Here is a 25725-nt window from a genome sequence, read left to right on the forward strand (position 1 = left end):
ACCTATGGAGGGCGAAGCATGGAAGTCAGAGAGAGGGTACGTGTGTCAATTATGTGCATAATAGCTGGACCAGTATAGATCGATGACTGGGAACTAGGGATGTGGAGATGTGGACGCAATCTGTGTAGCACTTGGCCCGGACCCTCTCGGACCACTCCCCGGTTAAGCTGGAGTTGGCGATAACCCGGGATCCCGGGTGCTGCATTTGCCTGGCGTTTGCCGCAGGGGGCTCTTCGGGATGCGGCGTTTCGCGAGGAGGTTTGCGAGGCTATCCTACAATTTTTTGCTGAGAATCGTGGGTCGGTGAGCTCGGCCGGGACGCTCTGTGAGGCCTTCAAGGTGGTTATCCGAGGAGTGTGCGTCTCTAGGCAACATGGAGTGCTTTGCACATTGCGTCGCGAGTTAGCTGAGTTGGAGTCGCAGATTGCGGAGCTGGAGGCGAAATTGGTGGCGGACTGGGCTGGTGAGATGCTGGCTGCTTTACGGGGCGCGGTCTCTCGATATGAAGAGGCCTCCCTGCGGGAGGTCTGTTATTTGGGGAAATATGCCAGGGCTCAGCGTTATGGGGAGGGAGACAGAGCAGGACGAACACTGCCGAATATGTTAAGCAAACCCTGGGAGAGTGGATACGTCACCGAAATAGATGGGCTGGAGGGTGAGCGGGTGGCTGGTACGGAAGGCGTCATGAAGGTATTTACGAGATATTTTAAGGACCTGTACTCAGCTCCTGCCGAGCTGTATCCTGAAGCAGCGCAGGCTTATTTTCCAGAGATTAGCCTGCTTTGGTTTGAAGACGCACATAGAGCTTACTTTGACGAGCCCTTTTCGGTGGAAGTGGTTAAGGCGGTAATTAGCGGACTGCCTGGGGACAGATCCCCGGCATTAGATGGCCTAACCCCTGCTTTCTATAAAGAGTACTCCGATATTTTGGCTCCCTATTTGCTGGAGTTTTATGCCGATGCGCTGGAAGCCGGGACTCTGCCTGCTTCCCTACGGGAGGCGTTGATTGTTACGATTCTCAAGCCTGGAAAGGATCCGCATAGCTGTGATTCGTACCTCCCACTCTCCGTGATCAATGTAGACAATAAAATTTTGGCTAAGTTAATAGCGACGCGTCTGCAGCCATTGATGTCGCGACTGGTGCTCCCGGACCAGTCTGGTTTTGTGCCGGGGCGGTCGACGATGCATAATTTGCACACGTTCTTTGCGGTGCTGGGCGGCCTTGCGGCGGAGGATGAGGCTGCTGCAGTGTTTTTAGATACAACAAAGCCGTTTGATTCTTTGGCCTGGCCATATCTATTTGCTCTGCTGGGCAGGGTGGGCATGAGTGGCGCAATTTATAAGGCTGACTCGCTTGTTGTATACGGACCCGGTCGCGAGGTTGCGGATGAATGGTTGCGTCTCAGGCCCGTTCCCGGTGGCCCGGGGGACCCGTCAGGGATGCCCTTTATCACCGTTGCTTTTTGCAATCGCAATGGAGCCGTTGGCACCTTATTGCGGCAGGATCATAGCCATAGAGGGCTGCCGTTCAGGCAGCGCCCGATATTAATTTTGATGTACGCCGATGATATTGCGCTGTATGTGCGGGAGCCGAGTAAGAATCTTGATGTCTTGCTTAATGAGGTTGTCCGCTTCGGTGCCTTCTCCGGCATAATGATAAACTGGTCTAAATCGGTCGTGCTTCCCCTCACTGGTGGAACTATGCGCTTCTCGTCGCAATACCCCATTGAATGGGCGGACGGCCCGGTTCGCTATCTGGGAGTTTGGCTGAGTTGCCATGTAGAAACCCTTTGTCTCGCCAATTATGGCAAGTTGGTAGCCAAAGGAACTCCACTGGCTCCCGGTAGACAAGAGGATCACCTTCAAACTCCTGACCCACGCTCACAAGGCACTTCACAACACCGGACCCTCCTACCTCAACACCAGACTCCACTTCTACACCCCAACACGTCAACTCCGATCCGCCAACCTCGCCCTCGCCATCGTACCCCGAATCCAGCGCAAGACATCCGGCGGCAGATCCTTCTCCTTCCTCCCCGCCAGGACCTGGAACTCTCTCCCCACATCCCTTCGCCAGACCCAGGACCTCCTCGCATTCAGAAGGCTCCTCAAGACCTGGCTCTTCGACCGCTAAACCAGCAGCGCTCCCCCCCCCCCCCCCAGCGCCTCGAAACCCTGACGGGTACATAGCGCGCTTTATAAATACTATGATTGATTGATTGATTGATAGCCTGGCTAGAGGACAGGGTTGAGGCGTGGGGCTCGCTGCCGCTTTCGCTTATTGGGCGCATTGGCATTGCTAAAATGGTCATGCTGCCAAAATTCCTGTATCTTTTCGTTAATCTTCCGTTGGTGCTTATCGTGGGTTTCTTGCGGCGGCTCAGATCGGCTCTGGTGCGGCTGGTACGGGCGGGCGGGCAGCCCAGGATTGCCTGTGAGAGGCTGGCGCTGCCATTCGAGATGGGGGGTCTTGCTGCCCCGACCTGGAGCTTTATTATTATTGTGCGCAGGCTCAATTTGCGTATCACTGGATTCGCCCCATGAAGTACTTACCTCATCTTGCACCTGAGAGCGACGCGGTGTGGCCGGACAGGGTTGAGGCGTGGGGCTCGCTGCCGCTTTCGCTTATTGGGCGCATTGGCATTGCTAAAATGGTCATGCTGCCAAAATTCCTGTATCTTTTCGTTAATCTTCCGTTGGTGCATATCGTGGGTTTCTTGCGGCGGCTCAGATCGGCTCTGGTGCGGCTGGTACGGGCGGGCGGGCAGCCCAGGATTGCCTGTGAGAGGCTGGCGCTGCCATTCGAGATGGGGGGTCTTGCTGCCCCGACCTGGAGCTTTATTATTATTGTGCGCAGGCTCAATTTGCGTATCACTGGATTCGCCCCATGAAGTACTTACCTCATCTTGCGCCTGAGAGCGACGCGGTGTGGCCGGACAGGTTGCTGAGGGTACTTGGGTGCATGTCTCGGACCCGATCCCGGGGAGTGGATACAGTTGCGTGTACTTCTGAAGCTTGGGCAGCTTTGTTACGCCGGTTGGGGATGTGTGAACCTTTTGTCCCTGCGATGCTGGTGCTGGATGTTGCTGATGAGAGGAAGTCCCGAGATGTACGGATGTCAGACTTCCTTGCCTCTTCCGAGTTGTCATTGCTGGGAGACTGGTTTGAGGGTGAGCGCTTGTTTTCGCCGGAGGAGGCGCTGAGTGCTGGAGCTGACAATGCGTTGCATTGGTTATATGTGCTACGTGTATACGCGATGCTCCGTGCGCGATTTGCTGGCCTCGCGACAATGCCTAAGACCTGCCAGGCGCTGGAGACGCTGTGGCACGCGCAGTTGCCGCGTAGACTTATTACCAAGCTGTATGGGTGCTTGCAGGAGCAGCAGAGGGCTGTGGTTATAGCAGCTAAGGCTAAATGGGAGATGGATGTTGGGGAGGATATTTCTGAGACTATGTGGAGAAGCTGCTGTGCACACATGAGAGCACTGTCGCCTAACTATCGACTGCGGCTCATACACTTTAAATACTTACATCGTTTATATTACACTCCCCGCAGTCTGTGTGCTATGGGGTTGTGTGCAGATGCACACTGTGAAAGATGCCATGCGCTGGATGTTGACTTCTTGCATTTGGTGTGGAATTGTGGAGAGGTACGTGCCTTTTGGGTAGAGGTGATGCATGCGATAGCCGGAATGACTGGTGTGGATTTGCCTCTCTCCCCTGTGTTGGCGCTGCTTGGACTGATGGATGGGGTGCCGTCGGAGTGGTGTCGTCTGGTGGGCATGCTGCTTATGCTGGCAAAGAGAAGAGTGGCGATGTGCTGGGGACGGGGCAGGGCCCCGCGCAGGACTGGTTGGCTACGTGATGCTGTGTTTTGTCAGGAGCAGTTGTCAACTTTTTGGGAGCTGGCCCCTGTGTGCTCTCGCCCTAGAGACATTTGGTCACCTCTTCGCTCCTTTTTGGAGTCTCATAGCTGAAATGTGAGGGCCTTGTCTTCATTTGAGTCGTCATGCACATGGTGGATTGGTCTATTGCTTCCCGCCAGTGCTGTGTGTGTTGTCAGGTTGGTGATCCTGCTGCATGAGTCTGCCCTGCCGTCTCCATCATTATATTGTTGTTGTTGGGTTCTTATAACCTGGAGAGCGCCAGCATTCAGATTTTATCCTAGAGGTGTGCTTTAATGCTTTTGCCTTTGTCCAGCGCACAAGGTGTCGACTGAAATTTGATGATTTGGGTATGCTGGGAACCTTTGTTTTCGCTGTACTACACCTTTGGTTGATTTTAATGGCAATGCATGTACACTGATAGATTCTTTATGTTTGTATTTGCTAGCTGTTGGGGCTGTTGTTGCTGTTTTCTCTTTGTGTTAAAATTTGTATAAATAAATAAAAATAAATAAAAAAAAACAGCAGATCCCTCTCCCTTCCCAACCAGATCTTACAGTAGTGATAGATGCGTCACTCCTGGGATGGGGCGGCCAGATGGGAGAGGCAGAGGTCCCTGGTCTCCTGCGGGTGTCCGGACTCCACATCAGTCTTTTGGAGCTCCAGACAATCAGGCTTGCATTGAAAGCATTCCTTCCCTCTCTAAAAGGGAAAGTGGTGCAAGTGTTCACAGACAACACTACTCCCATGTGGTACTGCAACAAGCAGGGCGGAGTGGGGTTGTGGACTTTTTGTCAAAAGGCTCTGCGTCTCTGGATGTGGCTGGAACATCAGGGCATAATCCTGGTGGTTTAACCTCTGGCGGGCTTTCTGAACGCCACAGCAGACTAGCTCAGCCGTTGATGCATAGTCGATCACGAATAGCGTCTCCATCCGGCGGTGGCTCAAGGACTCTCATCAATGGGGAGAGCCTTGGTTAGATCTGTTTGCCTCCGCAGAGAATGCGCAGTGTCAACTGTTTTTGCGTGTTGGAGTTTGAAAGGCAACACTCGCGCGTTGCAACGCTTTTCATCTCGAGTGGAACTCAGGCCTTCTTTACACCTTCCCGCCTATACCACTTCTGTCCAGAGTTTTGAAGAAGATCAATAGTGACCGGGCCCAAATAATCCTTGTGGCTCTGGACTGGGCATGAAGAGTATGGTATCGAGAGCTTCTGAGCATGGCTATGGATCCTCTGATCAGACTCCCCCTTCGGGAGGATCTTCTGTCACAGCAGCAGGGGATGGTTCTCCACCCGAATCTGTCCAGCCTTGTCCTTCTTGTATGGAGATTGAGGGGCAGAGGTTGACAGCTTTTGATCTTCTACCTGAAGTTTGTGATGTTATTCTGGCAGCTAGTAGTCCCTCCACCAAAACGGTATATGCCTGTTGTTGGCATAAACTTGTGGCATGGTGTATCAACAAGTCTGTTGATCCGTTTCCTGCACCTCTCTCCGAGGTTCTCTTGTTCATTCTTTCTTTGGCCCAGCAGGGCTCTGTTTTGGGCATGCTTAGTTACTTATCGCCCATTTCAGCCACTCTTAACATGCCAGACCAACCTTCCTTATTCAAGTCTCCCATTGTTGGAAAGTTCCTTAAGGGACTCGCCCAGTTGTTTCCTCCGACACCGTTCATTATGCCCCAGTGAGAATTGAACAAGGCCCTAACTCACCGTATGTGTGCCCATTTTGAGCCACTGCATAATTGTCCCCTGCGGCTCCTAACAATCAAGACTGCTTTTATTATTGCCATCACCTCAAGCTCTTTCTTCCAAGCCACCATTTTTGTCTGTCCACCCTGACAAAGTGGTGCTCAGTACAAGGGCCTCCTTCTTTCCTAAGGTTGTTATGCCTTTTCAAGTAGGCCAATCCATTGCTTTGCCTACTTTTTTACACACTCCCACATCCCTCTCATGAAGAGGGGAGACTCCACCATCTTGATCCAAAAAGAGTGTTGGCGTTCTACCTGAAACGTACTAAAGATTTCCCGGTGGACGATCACCTCTTTGTTGGATATGTGGGTGTGAAGAAAGGGAAGGCAGTGCAGAAGCATACCATCTTGCGATAGGCACTGCTTTGCATCAAAATATTCTACGCTTTGGCAAAGAAGCAACCCCCTGAGGGCTTACGTGCTCACTCCACCAGAGCAACTGCTGCCACCACAGCATAAACACACGAAGTTCCTGTCCTGGATATCTGTCCGGCAGCATCTTGGGCATCGCTGCACATGTTCACTAAACATTACTGCCTGGACAGTCAGGTCCACAGAGATGGCTACTTTGGCCGCTCGGACCTGCAGGACTTTCTAGTATGATCTTGGTTCACAGCCCCCACCAAGTATAGTATTCCTTGGGTTTCTATTCTAAGTTAAGGAATCTGCAACTAGAAGTCTCTGTCAGATTAACAAGTTGCTTACCTTCGGTAACGATTTTTCTGGTAGAGACATATTCTAGTTGTAGATTCTAGGTGAGGAGACAAGGGTTTGGGGGAGAAGAGCAGGGTGACAAGACTGATGAAAAGAAAGGAGATGGCTTCTGAGATATGCAAATGGAGAATTTCAGAAAGATGTCTGGGAAAAGGAGGGTGTGAGTGTCTAATGGAGGAAAGTGGTGTGAGAGGGAGGACAAGGGACTTTGAGAGACTCTGAAGATCACCCCTACCACAGACCTTTGGATATGTTTAATTCTCCATCTCATATTTTCAGAAGTGAAACATGGTTATATTTTAATTATTTACAAATATCTCATTGTTATTACTCCCTTGTCTAATACTGCAATCAAGCTTTGGCAATGGTATTAGGTCGGGTTTGTTTAGGTATATGTTTGTTGTGTGTGGTGTGTCTGGAGTCAATAATAGAAAATTCACAGAAGCCCCCAAGAGGTGAGATTGCAGTCTGTTTGATGCACAGGATTCTAGTTCACACGTTTTAAGCCAGGTCTTAATTACGCTGGTCACGCCACTTTCAAATGATTTTTACTCTTATTTTGCCATGCCCCTCCAAGAGGCTCCCTGCGTTTTCATCCCACTTAAGTCACTGTTAGTTACTGTCTTGAGAAAAGTGCTAGGTACAGAAATGCAGCCTCAAATGGAATTAACGGCTTCTGTGCCTTTCCACGTCATCCCTGCCATGTAAAGTGAGTGTGTGTACTTCCAGCCACCGTAGGTGTTCATGCTAAAAGACATGGGGCCTCATTACGAGGCTGGCGGGCCAACCACCGATCACCAGCCTTGTGGGAGGAGACTGCCGTGGAGCTAGTGGTCTCCCCCCCAGCTCTACTATGATGTTTCCACTGGGCTGACCAGCGTAAACCTCCATATTAGATTTCCGACAGTCAGCCCAGTGGAAACAGTGAGGTGGCATTGGCCTCGGCTCCTCATGGAGCCAAGGCTGTCACACAGAGGGGGCCCAGGCACCCTTGGAATGCACAGTGTCTGTCATAGCAGACAGTGCGCATTCTGGGGGTGCTGGGCAGGGGCCCCATGAGCCCCCCCCCACCACTGCCTTTTCGTGGCAGGGACCCTGCCATGAAAAGGCTGGCGGAAAGGGGACTCGTGAATGACTCAGCACTGCTGTGGCTGACCACAACTCCAACCACCGCCAACCCACCGGGATCTATGATTCTAGCGGTGGCGAAAGTCTGACTGCAAGGGTTGTAATCTGGCAGTGGGACCCCCAGAATTGTGGCGATCTGACCACAACTGCGGCTTTGACCGTTCTCCGACCGCCAAAGTCATAATGAGGGCCTTAGTTTTGTATTTGACACATATTTTGCAGTTTCCTTCTGATGTGCACATGCTGTTCTGTAATGTCTTTCTATGTCATGATGATTATGTGATCGAACCTATGATACCTAGTTACAAAAAAGTACACCTGCACAAATAAGTAAAAGGTGCTTAGGCCAAGATCAACTGTGGTGTTTATATTTCAACCGTTTTGCTATATTAGAGCCATTTAATATATTTCATCTTTGTTTGCTCTGTTGCGCTCATTGATGTCTTCTTGTCCTAAGAGCATGTATGTACACAAAAGAGCGGCGTGCGAGTTCGTGCATGTACATAGTAATTTAATATTAAAAGATTCTGTCAAGTTCATTTTTTTCTTATGTTTTGCCTCCCAGTACAAACCCGGGAGTTGACCCCGAGCCAAGGATTAGCTCGTGCAAGTTTGTTTGAAGGAAAATACTTAAGGAGAGCTTGTAAAAAAATATAAACTCCGTGCATGCCTGTTTGTTCCCAGTGCGCCCCACGTCTCATAATTCATGCCCGCCTCTCGGGTTTCATTTTTTTTGTATTTAAAAAAATTGTAGTAACTTGTCTGTGCCGAGTTGTGAATTGACACACTGTGGAACATGCTTCCTATTTTAATGCATCCTCACGCTCTTGCTCCTAACATTTGCACGTTTAGCTGGACAGAACAGTAAGTCGCTGGATTTGAAGCTGAAGAGGCTCCTCGAAGCGCAGCCACAGGTGGCCAGCTCGCTCTCCAGCGCCGCGCAGAAAGCACTGTCCGACAGCGCAGAGCCGGAAGTGAAGGTGAGTTGGGGCTGTGTGCTCGCTGTGTCTCGCGCCGCTCTTCTGTGAAGTGTGTCTTGGAACCGAGTTAGCTCGACATAGAGCTGGTGCATTCCAAATGAAGGGGTTTAGGGAATATTTTTCTTTTTTTTTTAATACACTCAGACACAAAGTGATGCAAATTAACCTCAGCGTGAATTTGGCAAACAACAATGGGTCGAATATCGGAGCCCTTTCACAGAGAATTATGACTTAAATGGCGGGGGAGGGGAGGCTGGAGGGGGACCTTGGGGTTCTGGAATATTCTGAACGGCCAAAATGCGGCACATTTTGCTACAGCTTCTATAGTGGTGGAATGCCGCTTGCTGCTCAAACTAATACTTTTTGATTACTTATTCTTTGAAGTCCCCGTAGGCCAAAGCCTGAATGTGGGTAAAAGTCAGGAATGCGGCGTATCGGTCGGTGAGACCGTTTTAGGCTGTGGGGCACTGTGGGGTTCGTGTATAACTTTTCACCCACCTGCATCCCACGCCGCTGACGGAGAGGATTTCCTCCCGTGTGGAGAGAGAGAGAGACTTTGAAGTCCCAAGACAATGGCGCGCATTGCTTCTTGTACTCTAGGTTCCTATAAATTGGTGATGAAAGTGTGTGGCAGCAGCGCAGAACTACTTTCGGTCTCTATACGAGAACAAAGGGGAAGCCCGGATCAACTCAGATCTTTCTGTTTTTTTGCGTTCGGTTTAGCTTTCTGCAGCGTATTTAATGCACAACGAGCCTGTCTAAGGATGTTACAATGGATTGAAAAGCCTAACTGCATTAGTGGGCTTAGAGGAATACATTTGTAAAGTGGCAGAAGTCCCCTGTCATAAAAAGGTTTCTTAAAATGGGATTTACTGCCTAATCGCACTGATTTTTTTTACACGTTGCGAGGCCTTAAAAATTAGCCATGTTTATTTTGATAAATACCCCAGCGTCGTCTGTGAGAGGCAGCCGCTGTGCTCTCGTTTTAAAACAAAATCTGATTTTCTTCAGCCAAAAACAGGACGACTCTGCATGGCCGGGAGGATTTAACTGTTGGACTAATTAATCTAAAGGTAAATTGGGCCAACATGCAAGCATTACACCTTCACTTTAGCAACTTAATTATACCAAATCCAACAGAAGGTATTTCTAGCCCATTCTCTGTGGTGGTTTTGTATTAATTGATTTGTGTGAACTTGGACAAAATAAGGTGTGACCTAGCAGATTACCTTTTCGAGCCTTTTGAATTAGCCTTTGAAGGTATTTATGAAAGCGGTATCGTGTCCATCTGTTCCCTGAACGCTTTAGGCATTGGCTTGGATTTTCTGTTCTTTTTTGTTTTTTAAATAAAATTCAGTTTACTCGTCTATAAATGAGGCATTCTGTATTTGTGGCGGGGGATAAACTGTTACCTTCCCCTGAGGATTCTGTATCCTGGGCCTCCTTGAGGCTGGAGAATAGGCCGCTCGAGAACTCCCTCATTACCGATTGTCTCAATGCAGAGGAAGGGCAAAGTCTTGGTAGCTTTTGATAACCAGTTTCCAGCTTTCAGCGGGCTTAGCTATTAGTCATGCATCTTAGCCTCTCCCTATTTACTTTCAAAACACTTAATAAAAATAATAAAAGATTAGGTATAAAATGAAATGTGCGTCTGGTACACAGCCGCTCGGTATCTGTACTTTCCACACGCTGCAGCGCTCTGCTTTTTCCGGCATATTTCATGTTGATGCAACCATTTGAATGTGTTACTTGAATTATTACCATATGAGCCCCTAAAAGAAAATGAATGTCTGTGGTTTGCTTTGCTGTAGCGGACCCCGTGCAAATCTGGCTCTGGAAGCTTACACCTAGTGAAAAGCAACGTGGTTCACGTTAAAGGGCAGTCCTTGCTGTTAACTTATTATAAACTCGTTCCTCTTGCCTTACTAGTCTTTTAGGACTGAAAGCGTTAAATGCAGACCTTTTTTGATCGGGCAGAATAGCGGGAAGTGATCATTGAAAGCACTTTATTTTCAGACCGGGACATCGATCATGCACTGAAGTGAAAATTAGCTGCGTGTCACTGATTTAAAAACGAATTTATGAACCAGAGAGGGTGTCTCTTTTATTTGAACTGAACTGCATCTTCGTTATAAGTGCTGCAGACTAGAGTGAAAAAACGAGTAATAAAAAAAGTAGTTATTAGTGCTGCAGACTAGTGTGAAAAAAACGAGTAATAAAAGTTATGCCATCTCTATCCTCTTCTCCAGACCAACACTCACTGTTTACGCCTCTCATTCTTCCCTAATCTGTAAAAAAAAAAAAAAAGACAAACACCCGAGTGTAACTTGTGGCACCTTCCTGCCTTTTGGGGGTGGGGTCTGTTTACTGATGTCATTGATCATTATCTGTATGGAAGCAAGACTTTTTTTTCCCACTTTTTTGTCAGAACGGAATTGAGGATCAACATGCTGAGCTGCTTCAAAAAGCGCCAGATCGTTTTAGGAACCCTGTCATGTTCAACAAGGATTCCACTGTCAGGAAAACTCAGCTGCAGTCCTTCAGTCAATACGTTGAAAACAGGCCAGGTAAGCAAGTGCCGTCCTCCTTTTATCTGCCTGCAGCTAGTGACTGCATCTAGTCCGAAGATAATCGTTTGTTTGTGTTTTTTTTTGTTGTTTTTTTTTAGATAACATTCACAACTTGCATTTTTAGTACCCAAATACTAACTTTTATTATCATTAATTTACGTTTTTGCCATCCTCCTCCCCCTTTTTTTTTAAGAGATGAAAAGGCAGAGATCAATGCAGGACAACACAAAGAGGAGCAACGAGGAGAAGGCGGCGATAGCCGAAACTCAGAGGAAGCCATCAGAAGATGAAGTGCTTAATGTATATTCATTTCCATCTGGTTTTATGATTGCTGATAATTTTGAATTGCATGCTGAAATTGCCAGATTTTAGTTTTTCCGTCCTCATTTTTGGAAAGATGTCAATCTTGCCTGCATTCACAGCCACACAAGAGGGGTGCCGTGTTGAATTAGTCTGCAATGTGGTGATAATTGCCAGATAAAAAAAATGAATTTTTCAGAGTTCCACAGCCCCAGTTTCCTTGAGAGTTTTCCATCAGGACGTTTCCCATAAAGAGATTCTAGTATTGATCTGCTGGCAGGATTTTAATTATTACAATAGCAGATACTACTGAACTGCATTTGGCGGGAAGGAGTCACAGGAGACATGCTACAATTTCTGAGCCAACCCACTTTGTTGGCTTGGGTTAATGGGTGTTCAACCTTTCCATTATCCAGATCAGCCGTGAATTAGTAGCTGAATGATGTTTGCATTAATATAATATATATGGTAATTTTCTCACTTAATTAACGGGGAGGTTCAGCTCAGTAGGGGTATGGGCTGATCATGTGTAAAATTGATTTGTGAGGGAAATACTTGATAGACCCCAGGGAGCATGCTGCCTTTGATGGACAGCTGCAGGACAGGGGCAGGAAGAGCATGTTGGAGTCTGATTTCCTTTTTTCTCACGGCACATAACCTGGCCTGTCGCAGGCACTCGCCATCCATAGTTTGTTCTGTCTCCCTGATGACTAGAACGATAGGCAGCTAGACCATGCCCGTTATCCACGATGCCTAGACTGAAAGTCACAGGTTCAAGATCCAAGAGAGTCAAGCCAGTGTGTCTTCCTCTAAAGGTAAATAGGCCAGGGTGACCAGGTGTAACTAAGACAGTATTACAATAGCCACTTTATTTATAATGCACTTTACAGCTCGACAACATTTTCCATGTGTTAAAGAAGAAGGGGATTATTAATGCTGTAAATGACTCAAGGTCCACAATTGGGCAGTGTACCCCTGCAATATTGGGATATCTGCTCTCATATGCTATCTGTAATGACTTAGTGGGTATTGATATGTGCATCTAGTGGTCCTCTAGAAATTTTACATTATGCTACATGGTTCTTGAATAGCATGCATCTGTTATTAGTATTGTCTTGAAACACTGTAGAGGTCATTAATAGTCTGGCGGACGGAAAAGGCCGTCCGCCAAACTCCTGCGGCTAGGTTACCGCCAGTGCGGCCCCCTTCCCGCGGACCCTTTTAGAAGTTTCCCGCTGGGTGCTGGTCCAGCGGGAATCAGCCCACAACATTGCCGTTAAATAATTGAGCCAGTGGAAATGTTGCGGTGCATAGGGTGAACCAGCAGACAGTGAAAAGCGCGATGGGACTGGCCATCGGGGCCCCTGCACTGTCCATGCCAAGTTAATGGGCAATGCAGGGGCCCCCTGGTCCCGTTTCTGCCAGCATTTACATGGTGAGCCTACAGCCATGTAACCGCCAGCAGAAAGGGGACTCGTAATCCTCATGGCAGCACTGCTTGCAGTTCCGCCCTCGCAGATTAGGACCACCAGCACCGCCAGCCCCTCCAGTGGTGAGAAGTGGTGGTGTTGGCGGTCCGACCATGGCGCAACAGCCATGGCCGTAATGTGGCTGTCAGACCGTGTCGTTGGCAGCGGTCGGACTGCCACCGCAGCCCTGGCGGTCTTAAGACCGACAGGGTCGGTATGAGGCCCAGTGTGTTGATTCACTGGCGTTCTGTGTTATATGCTTTTTCGGTTGGGGCCTGATTCATATAATTTATTTATTGGCAGTTTCTACATAGTGTGGACCAGAAGCAATGGATATTAGTGCACTTTAAATAAAAACATTGTATTGTTGGATGTATGTGCATGTACCACCAAATTGCATGTCCTGTGTACTTTAGTGTAACACTTTTGCAGGTATCATACAGTGATTGCTTGTTAGACCATCAGTTTAAAAATTTATATCAGTTTAATGACTTTATTTTTCATGTTTGAAATAAGTGAACTTTGTGTTTGTGTTTGCTGTAAATTAATCTTGTGTAATATAGAGAGGTTTAGTCCTTGTGTCGAGCCAACTGCCCTATAGCCTTCACTTTTCAAAAATTCCCTTTTGGGAGCTGTCACCAATACCTTGAATGGGCGAGCAGCTCTGTGTCCGTCTCTGTTAAGTGTGCCTTGTGTTTTAGTGGGGTGAGTCTAATTGGAAGATTTTTGTCTTGTTTACATTCTTCTTACTACCTTTGGCATCTTCAGTAGGGGATGCTGCATTTGAGCAAATAATCTGCCCCCTTCAGTGTCATCACAGCCAAAAAGTTAAGTATAAACAGATTGCATTTGACTATGCTTATACTTATTTTAGTGGACTTGACAATGTTCATGTGTACTGTTGTGCGCACTTGGGATCCCTCTTGTGGACCAGGATGTGTAATTTACCGTAGGCCTCATTCATGGGGAAAAAAAAAAAAAAAAAAATATATATATATATATATATATATATATATATATATATATATATATATATATATATATATATATATATATATATATATATATATATATATATATATATATATATATATTTGGGAGCAAACCTTCAATGTCTGTTCCCAGTTTGTTTGGACTTGGGAAACTAGCGGATTGCTGGATTTTTTCACGGAGTTGCTGACCCCGGTTGGGGACACACCACCCCTGTGAGGCACAGCGGTGTTGAGTGAATTTGGCAGAGTAATGGAGGAAAGCTTCTGCTGAAACCTCACGTTAATCAGAGAAACCTGACAGTGAGTCAGGTGTATCGCGGGGAGTCGGAGGATTTGCGTTGTGCACTGATGACTACTCCATTAAGAATTTGAAGCAGGTCAGAGTAAGCTTGTTGTGACTGACAATATACTGGAAACCGAACCAGGTTGGCTAAACCATAACAATAGTCTTAATGCTCAAGGTACGAAACATGTCTTACAGGACACTGCTCGAAAGGGAAGAGGCAGCGGATAGACTGTTTAACGATGACAGTGGTGTGAGTGCGGAAAGTGTAATAGCTGCAATAAAGCAACATGAAGGAGAGACAAAATACAAATTAAGGCAATTGAAGAAGCTTATGAGAAGTGAGCAAACTAAAGGGGGGGATCACAAATCCCTACAAATGTACTAGGATGTGGGCCGCATACCAAGGAAGTTGAGGATTTTGATACCCCCAAGTTTTGAGAACCTGAATCCTGAGATGCCGAAAGAATAGTCAGAGAGTAATATAGAAGTATCTAACAGACTGATTACGATTTTATTAAACATGCGGAGATTGATAGAACAGGATTGCAGCAGCACATAGATAAATAACACAGTAAATTGGATAAAGATCCGCAAAAAGAATTTGTAAAAAAAAAAAAAAAAAAAAAGAATCTATGGAAAACATCAGTAATCGCCTGAAGAAGTTTAAGAAATATTTAAACAACATAAGGGCACAGAAATTCAGGAGAGATAGACTGGATTATGAAAGAGGCCAGATCTTCACTTTCACACGCCGTTTTGACAACTTTAAAAGACAAAGATTACTGGAAAGTAATCAGTTGTTACAGGAGAGCACAACCATGACAACAGAATCAGAACTTAGCTCTGAAATTGAGACAGACCCAGAGGAAGGTGTATCTGCTATCAGTAATTGATGAGTTACATTTTTTATGGATAGATTGGAGGCAAACACTCAGATCTCAAAGGCGCCAAAGGTGAAGGCAGAGAAGGCAAAAGCTGCGATGCCTCGATAACGTCAATCAGCCCAAAGCAGAAACAAATGTGAAAAATAAAGTGATAGGAGAAAACCCAAATACAATCATACTTCTTTCAGATATAACCATCAGCAAGGAAGAAGAACAAATCTTGTCCCCCTGGCTACTTTTTTGCCCTGAGAGTTCTCATAATTGCACAAGACACGCATAGATAGTTTTATATTTGTGAGGAAACTAGCGTTGATGAAATTTTATTTGTTAAGGAATAAACCGACAAACACACAAAAAGCAAAAAGCGATCATCCTCAGCGACTCCTTGAAATCTCTGATATTCAGTTAATGAAAAACTTAAAATAACTTGAAAATGAATCATTGGGTGTTGAACAATATTTGTCGGCTCAAGATACTTCAAACGATGGAGTTAAATATATTTGGGGAAACTGATTTCCATTTTTAACGGACCTCAACTCTCTTTCCAGTTACACTGAGAGACTCAATTGATGTGTTTTAATGACCTTATTACTGAAGGGGTTAAAAAATTGTTCAGGAGAATGAGCAAAATACAACTGGAGCAGAAACCCTAGCAGAGGCAATACAACAATTTGATAAGAAAGGTGCAAGCACATCATGAGCTGGTCATAAGGAACTCAGACAAGGGCAGTAATATAGTGATTTGGCCAATGGACATGTACAAGACTGAAGTGTACAAATGCATAATACATAATGCTATGCCAGGAGTAGTTCGAGTGAAGTTGTGAGAGCTAGAACCTTGTATCACAACTATTTAATTGAGTGGAGAAATGCAGGTCTGTTCAATCAGGATGAATATATTTCTGCGAAACGACCATCCGAAGTTCCCAATATTCTATCTCATACCAAAAATTCACAAAAATCCTCGACAACCACCATGGAGACCCATCATTTCTGCAAAAGACAGCCTGTTTGAGAACAGTTCTAAGTACATTGATTTCTTTCTCCAAAAGTATTTCAGCTGCCTACTATCATATATAAAGGACATTGGGGATTTCCTAAAGCGAGTTTATGATGTTCCATGGTAAGAGAACTATGTTCTATAAACGTTGGATATGACAACGCCTTATACAAGTATAAACCACAAAGATGGATTGCGTGCACTTGAACATAAGTCTATACAAACCTAGTCAAATGTTATTATCAATGATTCGGTAGTGCCTGCAAATTAACTATTTTTTATTTAACAGGGACGTATTCCATCAGCTGAGGGGGAACTGCTTTGGGCACCTATTTTACTCCCAGCTATGCTTGTCTGCATATGGGCTGGTGGGAGAAGCAGGTGCTCCTGCACACTAATAAGGAGGACTGAAATGACCATGTGATACTTTGTTCCAGATTCATTGATGATTTGTTTGTTTTTTGGCAGATTCTGGTGGAATGTGCCAATAATTTTGTACAAAAGATTAATAATAATGGTTCGAATTAGCATTTTCCAAGTCAGATAAGCCAAACCTGAGTTACATTTTTGATTTAGAGGTCTTCATTGAAGGAGAAAAAATGGGGACAAGGTTGTACAGGAAAGAAACAGCACGGAATGCAACCTTGCAAGCAATAAACTTTCATCCTAGACATTTGAAAGCTAGCATCCCCATGGGGAAATGCTGATTATCAGGCAAAATTGTAGCAGTGAGCAGGATGTGGTGATATGTCAAGGTGAAGTGGCAATGAGATTCAGGCATAGAACTTATGCAAAAGACCCCCTACATACAGATATGGGAATAGCAAATAGGAAGCAAAGAGATTCTCTGGTATTTTCTCATGAAAGGAAGGGTGCAGGCAAGTCAGTGGTTAGAATAAATATGACATATAACAACCAATATCAAGCCCTGAGAACACTTATCCGTAAACATTTCCATCTAATTAAGGGAGATCAAGTGATAGGCACCTTGTGATGAGAAATCCTTCCATCACATATCAGAGAGCATATTCAATGTGAAATGCTCTAGTCAAAAGCAGTCCGAAGGTGTTATCACATAATACCTGGCTACATCAAAAGAAGAGGTTCTGTAAATGTAGTTGATGCAAGGCATGTCAGATTGGAATCAATACCACAGAGTAGACAAGCCCATTTTACAGTAAATTGCTGAAAATAAAGGGAGTATGCAGCTGCAAAACAGATTTTGCAGTTTATGTACTGGCATGCAGTTGTAAACTAAGGTGTGTGGGCACAGTACTCCAGGTGCATAAGAGAACCCTGCAACATATGAGATCCATTAAAAATAGGGTCCCTACATAACCAGCGGCCGGGGATTTGAATTAATGACATAAAATGTTGTAACCCAGCTGCAATACCATCTGATAGGCTGTCAATCCAGTACAGATGTGGCAATAGACAATGGCCTTTAAAGCAGTTTAAAGCTAAGTATATCTTAAGTCTTGACAGCAAGATTCCAAACCTTCTCAATGTGGGGTAAGATATGTGAACATTTTTATAAGCACTGTTGGCATTTAATTAAAAGAGATAACATGAGGATGCACCAAAGTTATTAGCAAAACAAAAAAACACGTCCTCCTTGAAACTAGGGCTTAACTATACCTACTGGCAGCCGCCAGTAGGTGTTCATACATATATATATATATATATATATAAAAGAGAGAATCTTATGAGCATTTTATTGTGCCTTCTTTCATTTCCATGGCACCCTGGGGCTCTCTTGATCCGGTTTCCCTTTCAATATAGGTCTGGGATTTCCATCAGTTAGTTGTGTATTGTTCGGAGATAAATAGAGATCTGTTATGTCTAGTTTACTAATGGGATGTGGAATTTAATGTGAGAGTTTCATCCCCTTAAAGATCTTTGTAAGATGTTATGTGTATCCAAAGAACTTTGTTTTTTCGTTGAGTAGTCTTTTCTTCATTGCCCAATCTGGGCAAATTGTTTTCTAGACATGCATTGCTAGCCAGGTATTCACGTATGATGCACTATTGTGTATGTGACGCTGTAATATGTTTTTTGTTATTAATGGGTTGTGGGTGTGGTGAGGAAAAGTGCTGTTGAGTTGGCAGCTTTCTGAACTAAATGGGTTTCATGGTATTTAGTGTTCATGAGAAGTATGTTAGTATTTGGTCTAGCGTGGACCAGATTCCAGTGCCGAAAGGTCATCTCTGAAATTACACAGACCATTTGAATTCAGCATTTGAAAGTAAGGCCACAGGTCAGGAGATAATATAAAGGGCTTGGACATCCTAAAACATACTTATTATTCCGAGGTGACAGAAAACCCATTACATTTTTTTAAAGTTTAAAATGCAAGGCTAACATTTTGTTGAATATCACAACTTAGAAATATGAATTATATCTTAGTTTACGGTGCTAGCATTGCATAGATCCTTACATCAATTTTTGCTCTTTTTAATTGTTATTGTGCCATCCACTCAACAGAACCGTGTTTGACCAAGTGGTCTCTTCTTTGATTCTTGGAAAGGCCACTCAGTTTTTCATCCTCCGAAGGTCGATAAAATGGGTACCAGTGAGTTTGATAACGGCAAACATCTGTTATTCAGTAACAAGAAACCCACAAGTAAATGAGCACTTTAAAGATATGCATTATTGGATTATTATTTGGGGTGTGTGACTTCACCACTCAAGGAATAACCCCAACTCTTGTCAGGGTGAGGCCTCAAAGCCACTAAATTAACCTGAGCTCAACCTTATGGAAGCCATGGCCCAGTGCAGACAGCCTTAACTTAGTGCGGTGTGTTAGGTATTTATGCAGTACCAAAAGAGTAATGAATGCAGAACAATAAAAATCCGTAATCAAAGTAGTAAAATCGAGTAAGATTTAATAAAATGACACCAAAAGTGACCAAACATTTTATAAGGGGAACTGTATATATACATTTGTAAGATTTAAAGTAGAAATGGCTCCAGAAAGTACAAGGCTGCAATGATAGTCAATTGTCGCAGTAGATCAGCGCCTAGGTGCAATTTGAGGCTGACCATAATGGGTCGTTGGTAAGATACACTAACCACTTATATCCTGGTCTAAGATTTTGCAAGTCTCAATCCACCACAGAAGTACAGTACTAAAGAGCCCTTCAGGGGAGGCACTTGAAGACTTTAGCCACACTCAACTGGGGATCTGAGGGCTGGGGCGGTAAGGGGGGGAGCAAACTATGGTTATCCACGTGTCCTCCCATATCTAAAGCTGAAATCTAATTTATGGCACCCACTATACCCCTAATAAACCCAGAGAGAAATGTCTGGTAGGACAAAGGCAAGGTTTTCCAGCAAACAGATACTGGATACTCAGGAATTGTCTTACCATCCTGTTTTCTTCCTTTCTGTTTACTTCCAGTGTTATATGTAGTTCTGGCAAGCAGAATTAGATAGCCTGGCATAATTTCACACCTTAATGTCAAAAATGATGCCCACGCCCTGCATATTCTGTGAGGTTCAGATGAGTCACTTCTACTCATTCCAGTGGGCCTTTTGTTTGCTTGTTGGAGGCATGTCACACCTTATTCACACATATTCAATGCTGATTACTGGCTGGGAGAAGTTGCAAAGCAAATGTAAATTAGTCTCAAGGAAATTAAGGCATGGAAAAGTAGTTTCCTAGAAGTTACTTTTCCTTAATATTTATCAAAAGTATGACTTCGCAATGAGGTTTTAATAGTTAAAAATAGCTGTTTAATTATTTTTCACAGCTAGTCCCATTTCTGAGATGCAGTATTAAGATTCTTATCTGTGCTCTAGTTTTCTACAAAGCACAGCTAGGCCTGTCGCAGTGAAAGATAACTCTTGGGTGCTAGTCACTGTAAGACAAAGTTAATATTACATTTCTGTATGCCCTACTTTTAAATATCATGCACTGTGACTTGTAGACCACACAAAGAAGTGATTTTATTAATAGTTAAAATGAAGGTTCTAACCTTTCAAAAGTTTTTTTTTGGCAAGTTGAATTGCAGTTTTTGCACTGCTCAATTAGGCTGCAACTGTAGGTCTAAAGCCATCTTTTTTCACTATCACAGTAGTGTGTGGCACAATAGGTGCTGCAGCCAACTAGGGACATTTAACTTACAGGAGGTCAGTGACAGCGGGAAGATGGGCACTGGGGCCTCATTATTGAGCAAAGCCTTCTACAAAAATGATTTTCCTCTGTTCTGTCTGGAGACATGTAACTTTACAGTAGCCGTAGATGGCTGCCCAGGTTAGAATAGGTAAACATTTGTTTGCAGATTTCTAAAAGAACCTTGATCGGTTTGTTTCTGACTCTCTGTGCAACATCAAATAAAACCCCAGTGGATTGATTAAACTTTGAACACCTGACTGATGGGCACTGGTCCAGGTACTCGAGGAGTCAATGTGATTCCTAAGTAAGGGAATGAGTAAACCTTCCCAATAGACTTTCCCTTCATATAATTTGTCCTTGTTTTATGTAACCTGCGACCCCATGCCATATAAAATGTTTTGAAAAAATTAGTTTCTAAATCAAGACTATCCATGTGAGTGACAAAGCTATCAATTTTAAGTCTGTTTGGAATTTGAGAAATAAAACTGCATCATCCACATACAGTAAGGCTGGCATGGGGTTGGAATGCACGTGGGCATTCCCTTTCCTTTTAAAATTAGGAAAGCATTTAAGTTGTGGTTATATAATAAAAATAGCATGGGTGCTAACACGAATCCTTGAGGTACCCCTCATTGTAACTCAGTTGATCCGGTGTATTCCCCATCTACTCCATAACTCGCTTAAACACCGGTTTCTAAAGTGTGAAGAAAGTCTGTCAGAGCAAGCTCCATACACATGCCTTCTGAAATGCCCAGAGTTTGACCAATTAACTTGATCAAAAGCACTGCTAAGATCCATCCAAGATAAATACAGTGTATCCCTTTTTCTACTGTATATTTGCTAACCAGCAAGTGTAGATTTAGACACTGTTCCTGGGTTCCCAACCCCTCTCTAAAACCATACTGTGTTATTGATAAAATATTGCCAAATCCATTTTACAGTGTAGGATAATTTGTGTCCACCTTGATGATTGAATTGAACTGGAAATTTGTTTGTAACACCGGAACCTAGTTTATTTCCCTTTTTATACACTGGGACAATAGTGGCGGAGTGCCAGGAAAATGTTAATTTAGTCCTAATTGCTGAGTTTAGCACCTTAGTTATGACAGGTGGCCAAGCATCAGTGTTAGACTTCTACAAGTGCACAGGGACCCTGTCAGGACCAGCGGCCTTACCATAGGGGCTTTGGGGGAATAACACTAATTACCTCTTGAAACAAGAAATAAATAGCTAGGGGATAATTTGGAGGTCTTCCATTGTCTGAATCCTCAGGATCTGCTTCAGGGTAGTAAAATATTCTACCCAAACCTCTGGCTTGATGTTTGTGCTCAGGCCTCCTGATGTGCCACATTTCGCAAATCTGGGTCCAGAATTGGCCAGTGTACTTGACCGCACAAGCAGTAAATAAGTTCTTGCAGGTTTCTTCTTTTATGGCCAATTTCCCTTTTTTCAATTCCGTTTTATAAACAACCCTGCACCTCCTAATCTCCCCTTAATAGCTGGGCGTACTGTCAGAGCCTATGTAGGTTTTTGTTGACAGCCCTACACTCCTTATTAAACCATCAAGGTTAGTTCTGATTTTGACTTTTGACAAGGAATTATATTATGTCCTAAGTAAACATTTGGTTTGATGATGGAAGTCTCTGGAATGCTCTCATTCAACAGGCAATCAATAACAAGGGAGAAGTTGGCTCTGTCCTTTTTCTAAATCCTAAACCATTATCCTTAGTGGACAGATCAGATTATGATTATGGTCACTGAAAGCATTATCCATTGTATCCCTTGACTGAAAATAGTTATTCAGCCTCAGCATTATAAACGTGGTAATTTGACTCTCCCAGCCCCGTAATAACTTGGCAGTATTACATAAGTCAAAATGTATTAAGTATTTATATACCGTAATAATGTAAACCCCCTTACCTGCCTGGTATCCGTTTTAGGGTCAGATGGCATAGTTGATTCTACAAAGGAGTCCACAAACTTAGGGCTAAACCCTATTTTGGCGTTGAAGTCTTCTCCTAGTATGGCATTAAAGGTTTTCAGCATAGCCTTAGATCTGTTCCTCAGCACATTCATGTCTCCAGATAGGAGTTCTGTGCTACACCAAAGTCACAGACCTGCACACCATTTTAATAGTTAATAAAGAAAAAATGAAAACATCTTGTACAAATAAACCAGGAAATTGGAATGACTGGGTGACGGATTGGAGCAAGTATACTTTTGAAATCAAGTGATACTTTAAACATGGTAGTTCATTTCTCCTAGCTCTTCGCAAGATGGACGGAGAAGCAAGTAAAGAATAGCTGGAAAATCCATCCAGTGTAGTTTCATTAGTTGCCTAAGTTTCCTGCAGCATGATTACATCGTACTTCCTTAAGTAAAGAAGCCAGACGTCATCAGTGCCTGCGACATTTCAACAAATCAGAATAACAAACGGAGACAGATGTATGGGCATGGTAGAGTAACTCAACTTCGTGACGATCCATTCCACAAAGAAAGTACCCCTGCCTAATCCTGTCCCTTCCTATATGTCAATCTGTTTGATTTAGGACTGAGAGGGCTCGAAAACTATTATGTACAAGGATTGGAGAATTATAACAGACCGGCAGTGCTTGTTGCGCCTGAAAGGGCAACATTTTCCTACACTGCTGCTGTCTATAAAAATATAGGGCTAATACACATATATGCTCATTCATGCAGGACCTGGAAAGAGTCTTTTTAAAGTACATTTCTGGCCAGCAAACTATTGTCAAATGAAAAACCACACAATCACCTCAAGACTGGACTGGCATTACCAGGCATAAACCATTTCCTCTGGAGGCTGGGTTGGTCAGGCGCTTTTGTTACTGGTGGTCCGCTTTTGTATCAGTTTAGTTTAAAAAGCACTGCAGAGTTCCTTGTATATCCAACAGTTTTCAGGCAACAATAAAAGTGCCAAGATAACCTTTGTGATAATGTACCTGATGGAAAGTGATCAGAGTTTTGACTAGTGGCAGTTCTGACTCATCCGAGGTAGAGCAGTGATTTAATCATAATCAAGCACAGTGAGCTATAAACGACCATCAAAGAGTTGCATGTAAAGTGGACGGTACAGATCAGAAAGTTGTGTTCCCCCCCCTCCAGTTTTTGATTATCCTAATTTTGCTAGAAAAAGGGTTTGTTTTGGTAGAAATAAATTGTTATTAGTAAAGTCAGCCCTAACCACTGTGTTACGTTCTGAAGCCTGAATTTTTGCTTCCCCAGACCAAGCACTTCTACAAAATGCCTACCATGAAGTGTAAATCCTACACCTTGTAGTCCCCTTTGTCTATATAACATTTTCGATACACTGATTCACACTCGTATGATTCATCATCTCTTTATGTGTGTGCGATGTAAGGTGCTCCAACACCCTATGCTGTGAAGAGAGGTGCTATAAAACAAATGAAATGCGTGTGAGAGAGGGACTATGGAGAGATGAGACTGTTAGAGGGTGTTTGTGAGGGAATCATTGACAAGCCCCAATAAATGTTGCTGTATCCTGGTGCTTTGTGAGGTCATCACTTACTGTGCTTTAAAAACGGATACAATTGAATATAATGGAAAATGTGTAGTAGAATCTACAGTTTTTGCCATTTCTTCCAAATATTTTTTTTGGGGGGGGAGCCCCCACCTCCCTCAAACCCCCATACTAGTGGTCGGGCTCGCTCACTATGTACCCTGTGGGGACAGGCCTGACAGAATTTGCCAGGGCTGCTTTTGGTTTCTAGTCCCACCCAGAATCACCTGTGATGTTTAAGGTGAAGCGCCCTACCCAAGCCATCCTCCTCATAAACACAATTTGATTGTACTGCAAGAGATTAAAGTTTGTGTTCTTTGAGAACCAATGGCACACCTTGTTTTTAGACTGTGTAGTTGACTCTGACATTGGTCATCACAACCACATAAGTTTGTGGTGACCAGGAGGAAGATTAAGACACATCTGTGGTAACAACTGGCAATGTATATTGCCTAGTGGACAATAGTAATGTTTAAACTCCCTGGAGGGGGTTTGATCTTTCAGATGATTCCTGGGGTGTGGTATTATTAGCAACAATGGATAAAGGGTTTCAGTCACTGAGCAGTAATGACAGGGAGTTAGTTATTGTTAGCTGTGGACAAGCTCAGCTGTCTGAGTATACTGAGAAACAGAATACCCTACTTCAGGATGTACAATTTGCACACGTGCAACAATTTCAGCAGTTACCTCTTCCATGTCACGGAGACGTTCTAATACTGAATTTGCATGACATTTAATCAGATCGCTCAACTTTTTGTAAAGATTTTTCCCAGGTGGGATAATCTACTTCTGACCCGTTATGTTTGAATAAATGTTTCCCCGGTTAGTTATCCTTTTGTGCAGCTGCTCCCACCTTTTCCTCTTTGCCATGAAACCCGTTTCACTCTCTTGCAAACAGTCTAGTGCTGAGATCTGGCTTTGTCAGGCCGTGCTAGAAGGTAAAGTTCCATCAGTTGGATTTGCAACCACTATCTCCCAAGGTAGAGTCAATATAGAGTCATTCATGTCCAAGGACAAACTTCTCTTGCCAAGGCTATTTCTTTTGATATTATTTCTACTACCCGCTGTAAAAAAGAGTCCTAACTACTATTTTTAGGTCAAGCCCAAACGCTTTGACCTGTTGTAAGTATTGTGGGCTTTTAACCACGCCAATGTCACGCCCATTACTTTCACTCATTTGTGGGCTTGCCGTTCAAAAATCACTTAATGTCATTGGTAGATGCTTTATGTTTGTCCCGCCTTTAGGCTGTTTTCGTCATGCCTAGCAGACTGTCCCTGTTACATTGATTATTGCACGATTGCCGATATACTTTAGCATGGGTGAACTATTTTTTTTGTCTCTCCCCTTCGTGCTGCTTGGCGGCCATGGCGCTCACTGTGCGAAGAAGCACAGTATCAAAAACTCGATCAGCGATATTGGAGTGCTGGTCACATTATTCACAGTTGCCTAATCAGAGTCATTTCTTTTTGCTCTCCCTTAAAACACTTGAAATTGGTAAATGCTTTACAGTAAAACAGAAATCCTGAAAGCGAAAGCGGCTCCCCCAGCACAGCGGGCGAGCCAATACTACAGTACTCACTGCACTCTGGAAACTCGCCCTATAATGCTTTAAAGGGCATTACTTTTTCAAAACATTTTTGCTCATGACTCAGCCTGTGGTGGTCCTAGGACAAAGGGGCCACCTACAAAACACTCACCACAACGTGTTCTTTCTGTCTAGGTCATCTCTGGGTCCCCACTATGTTAGTGGGGACCCCAAAATAATAACCCCCTCCCACCATTCAGTGTCTTTTTTTTAAGCGCTCTCATGGCTGGAACTTTTGTGTTACATCTGGGAGTAGCGTGTGTTTTAATTGCCTTGTTTGTACTATCTTTGCTATAGGCCTGCTACCCCTGAAAATATGTAATGCACTATGCCCTCTGGGACCTAAATATATGGTTACACTGCATTGTTTATTGCCATTTTCTTTTTGAGTGGTTATGCCCTCTTGGGGCTAACTATATAGTTACATGACCATGTTTCTTACAATGCTATTTTCATTGTGGTGTCCTCTAGGGGCTGTCCTAAGCATTACAGTCATATCAACATATTAAAATGTTTGTGGCACGGAAACT

The 25725-nt window shown here is 44.2% G+C and overlaps 1 protein-coding gene across 6 annotated transcripts in view; it reads left to right on the forward strand.

The window, feature by feature from the left end:
• The window catches only part of EHBP1 (EH domain binding protein 1), a 1526717-nt gene that overhangs the window by 1159921 nt on the left and 341071 nt on the right, over positions 1–25725 (forward strand). For all 6 annotated transcript variants that reach the window (XM_069234213.1, XM_069234209.1, XM_069234211.1 and 3 more), the window contains 3 exons: positions 8326–8453; positions 10882–11020; positions 11217–11323. In XM_069234213.1, coding sequence (XP_069090314.1) covers positions 8326–8453; positions 10882–11020; positions 11217–11323 — 374 coding nt within the window. The remainder of the gene's footprint in view (positions 1–8325; positions 8454–10881; positions 11021–11216; positions 11324–25725) is intronic.

This window comes from Pleurodeles waltl, chromosome 5, assembly GCF_031143425.1.
Source record: "Pleurodeles waltl isolate 20211129_DDA chromosome 5, aPleWal1.hap1.20221129, whole genome shotgun sequence".
NCBI classification, from domain to species: Eukaryota; Metazoa; Chordata; class Amphibia; order Caudata; family Salamandridae; genus Pleurodeles; species Pleurodeles waltl.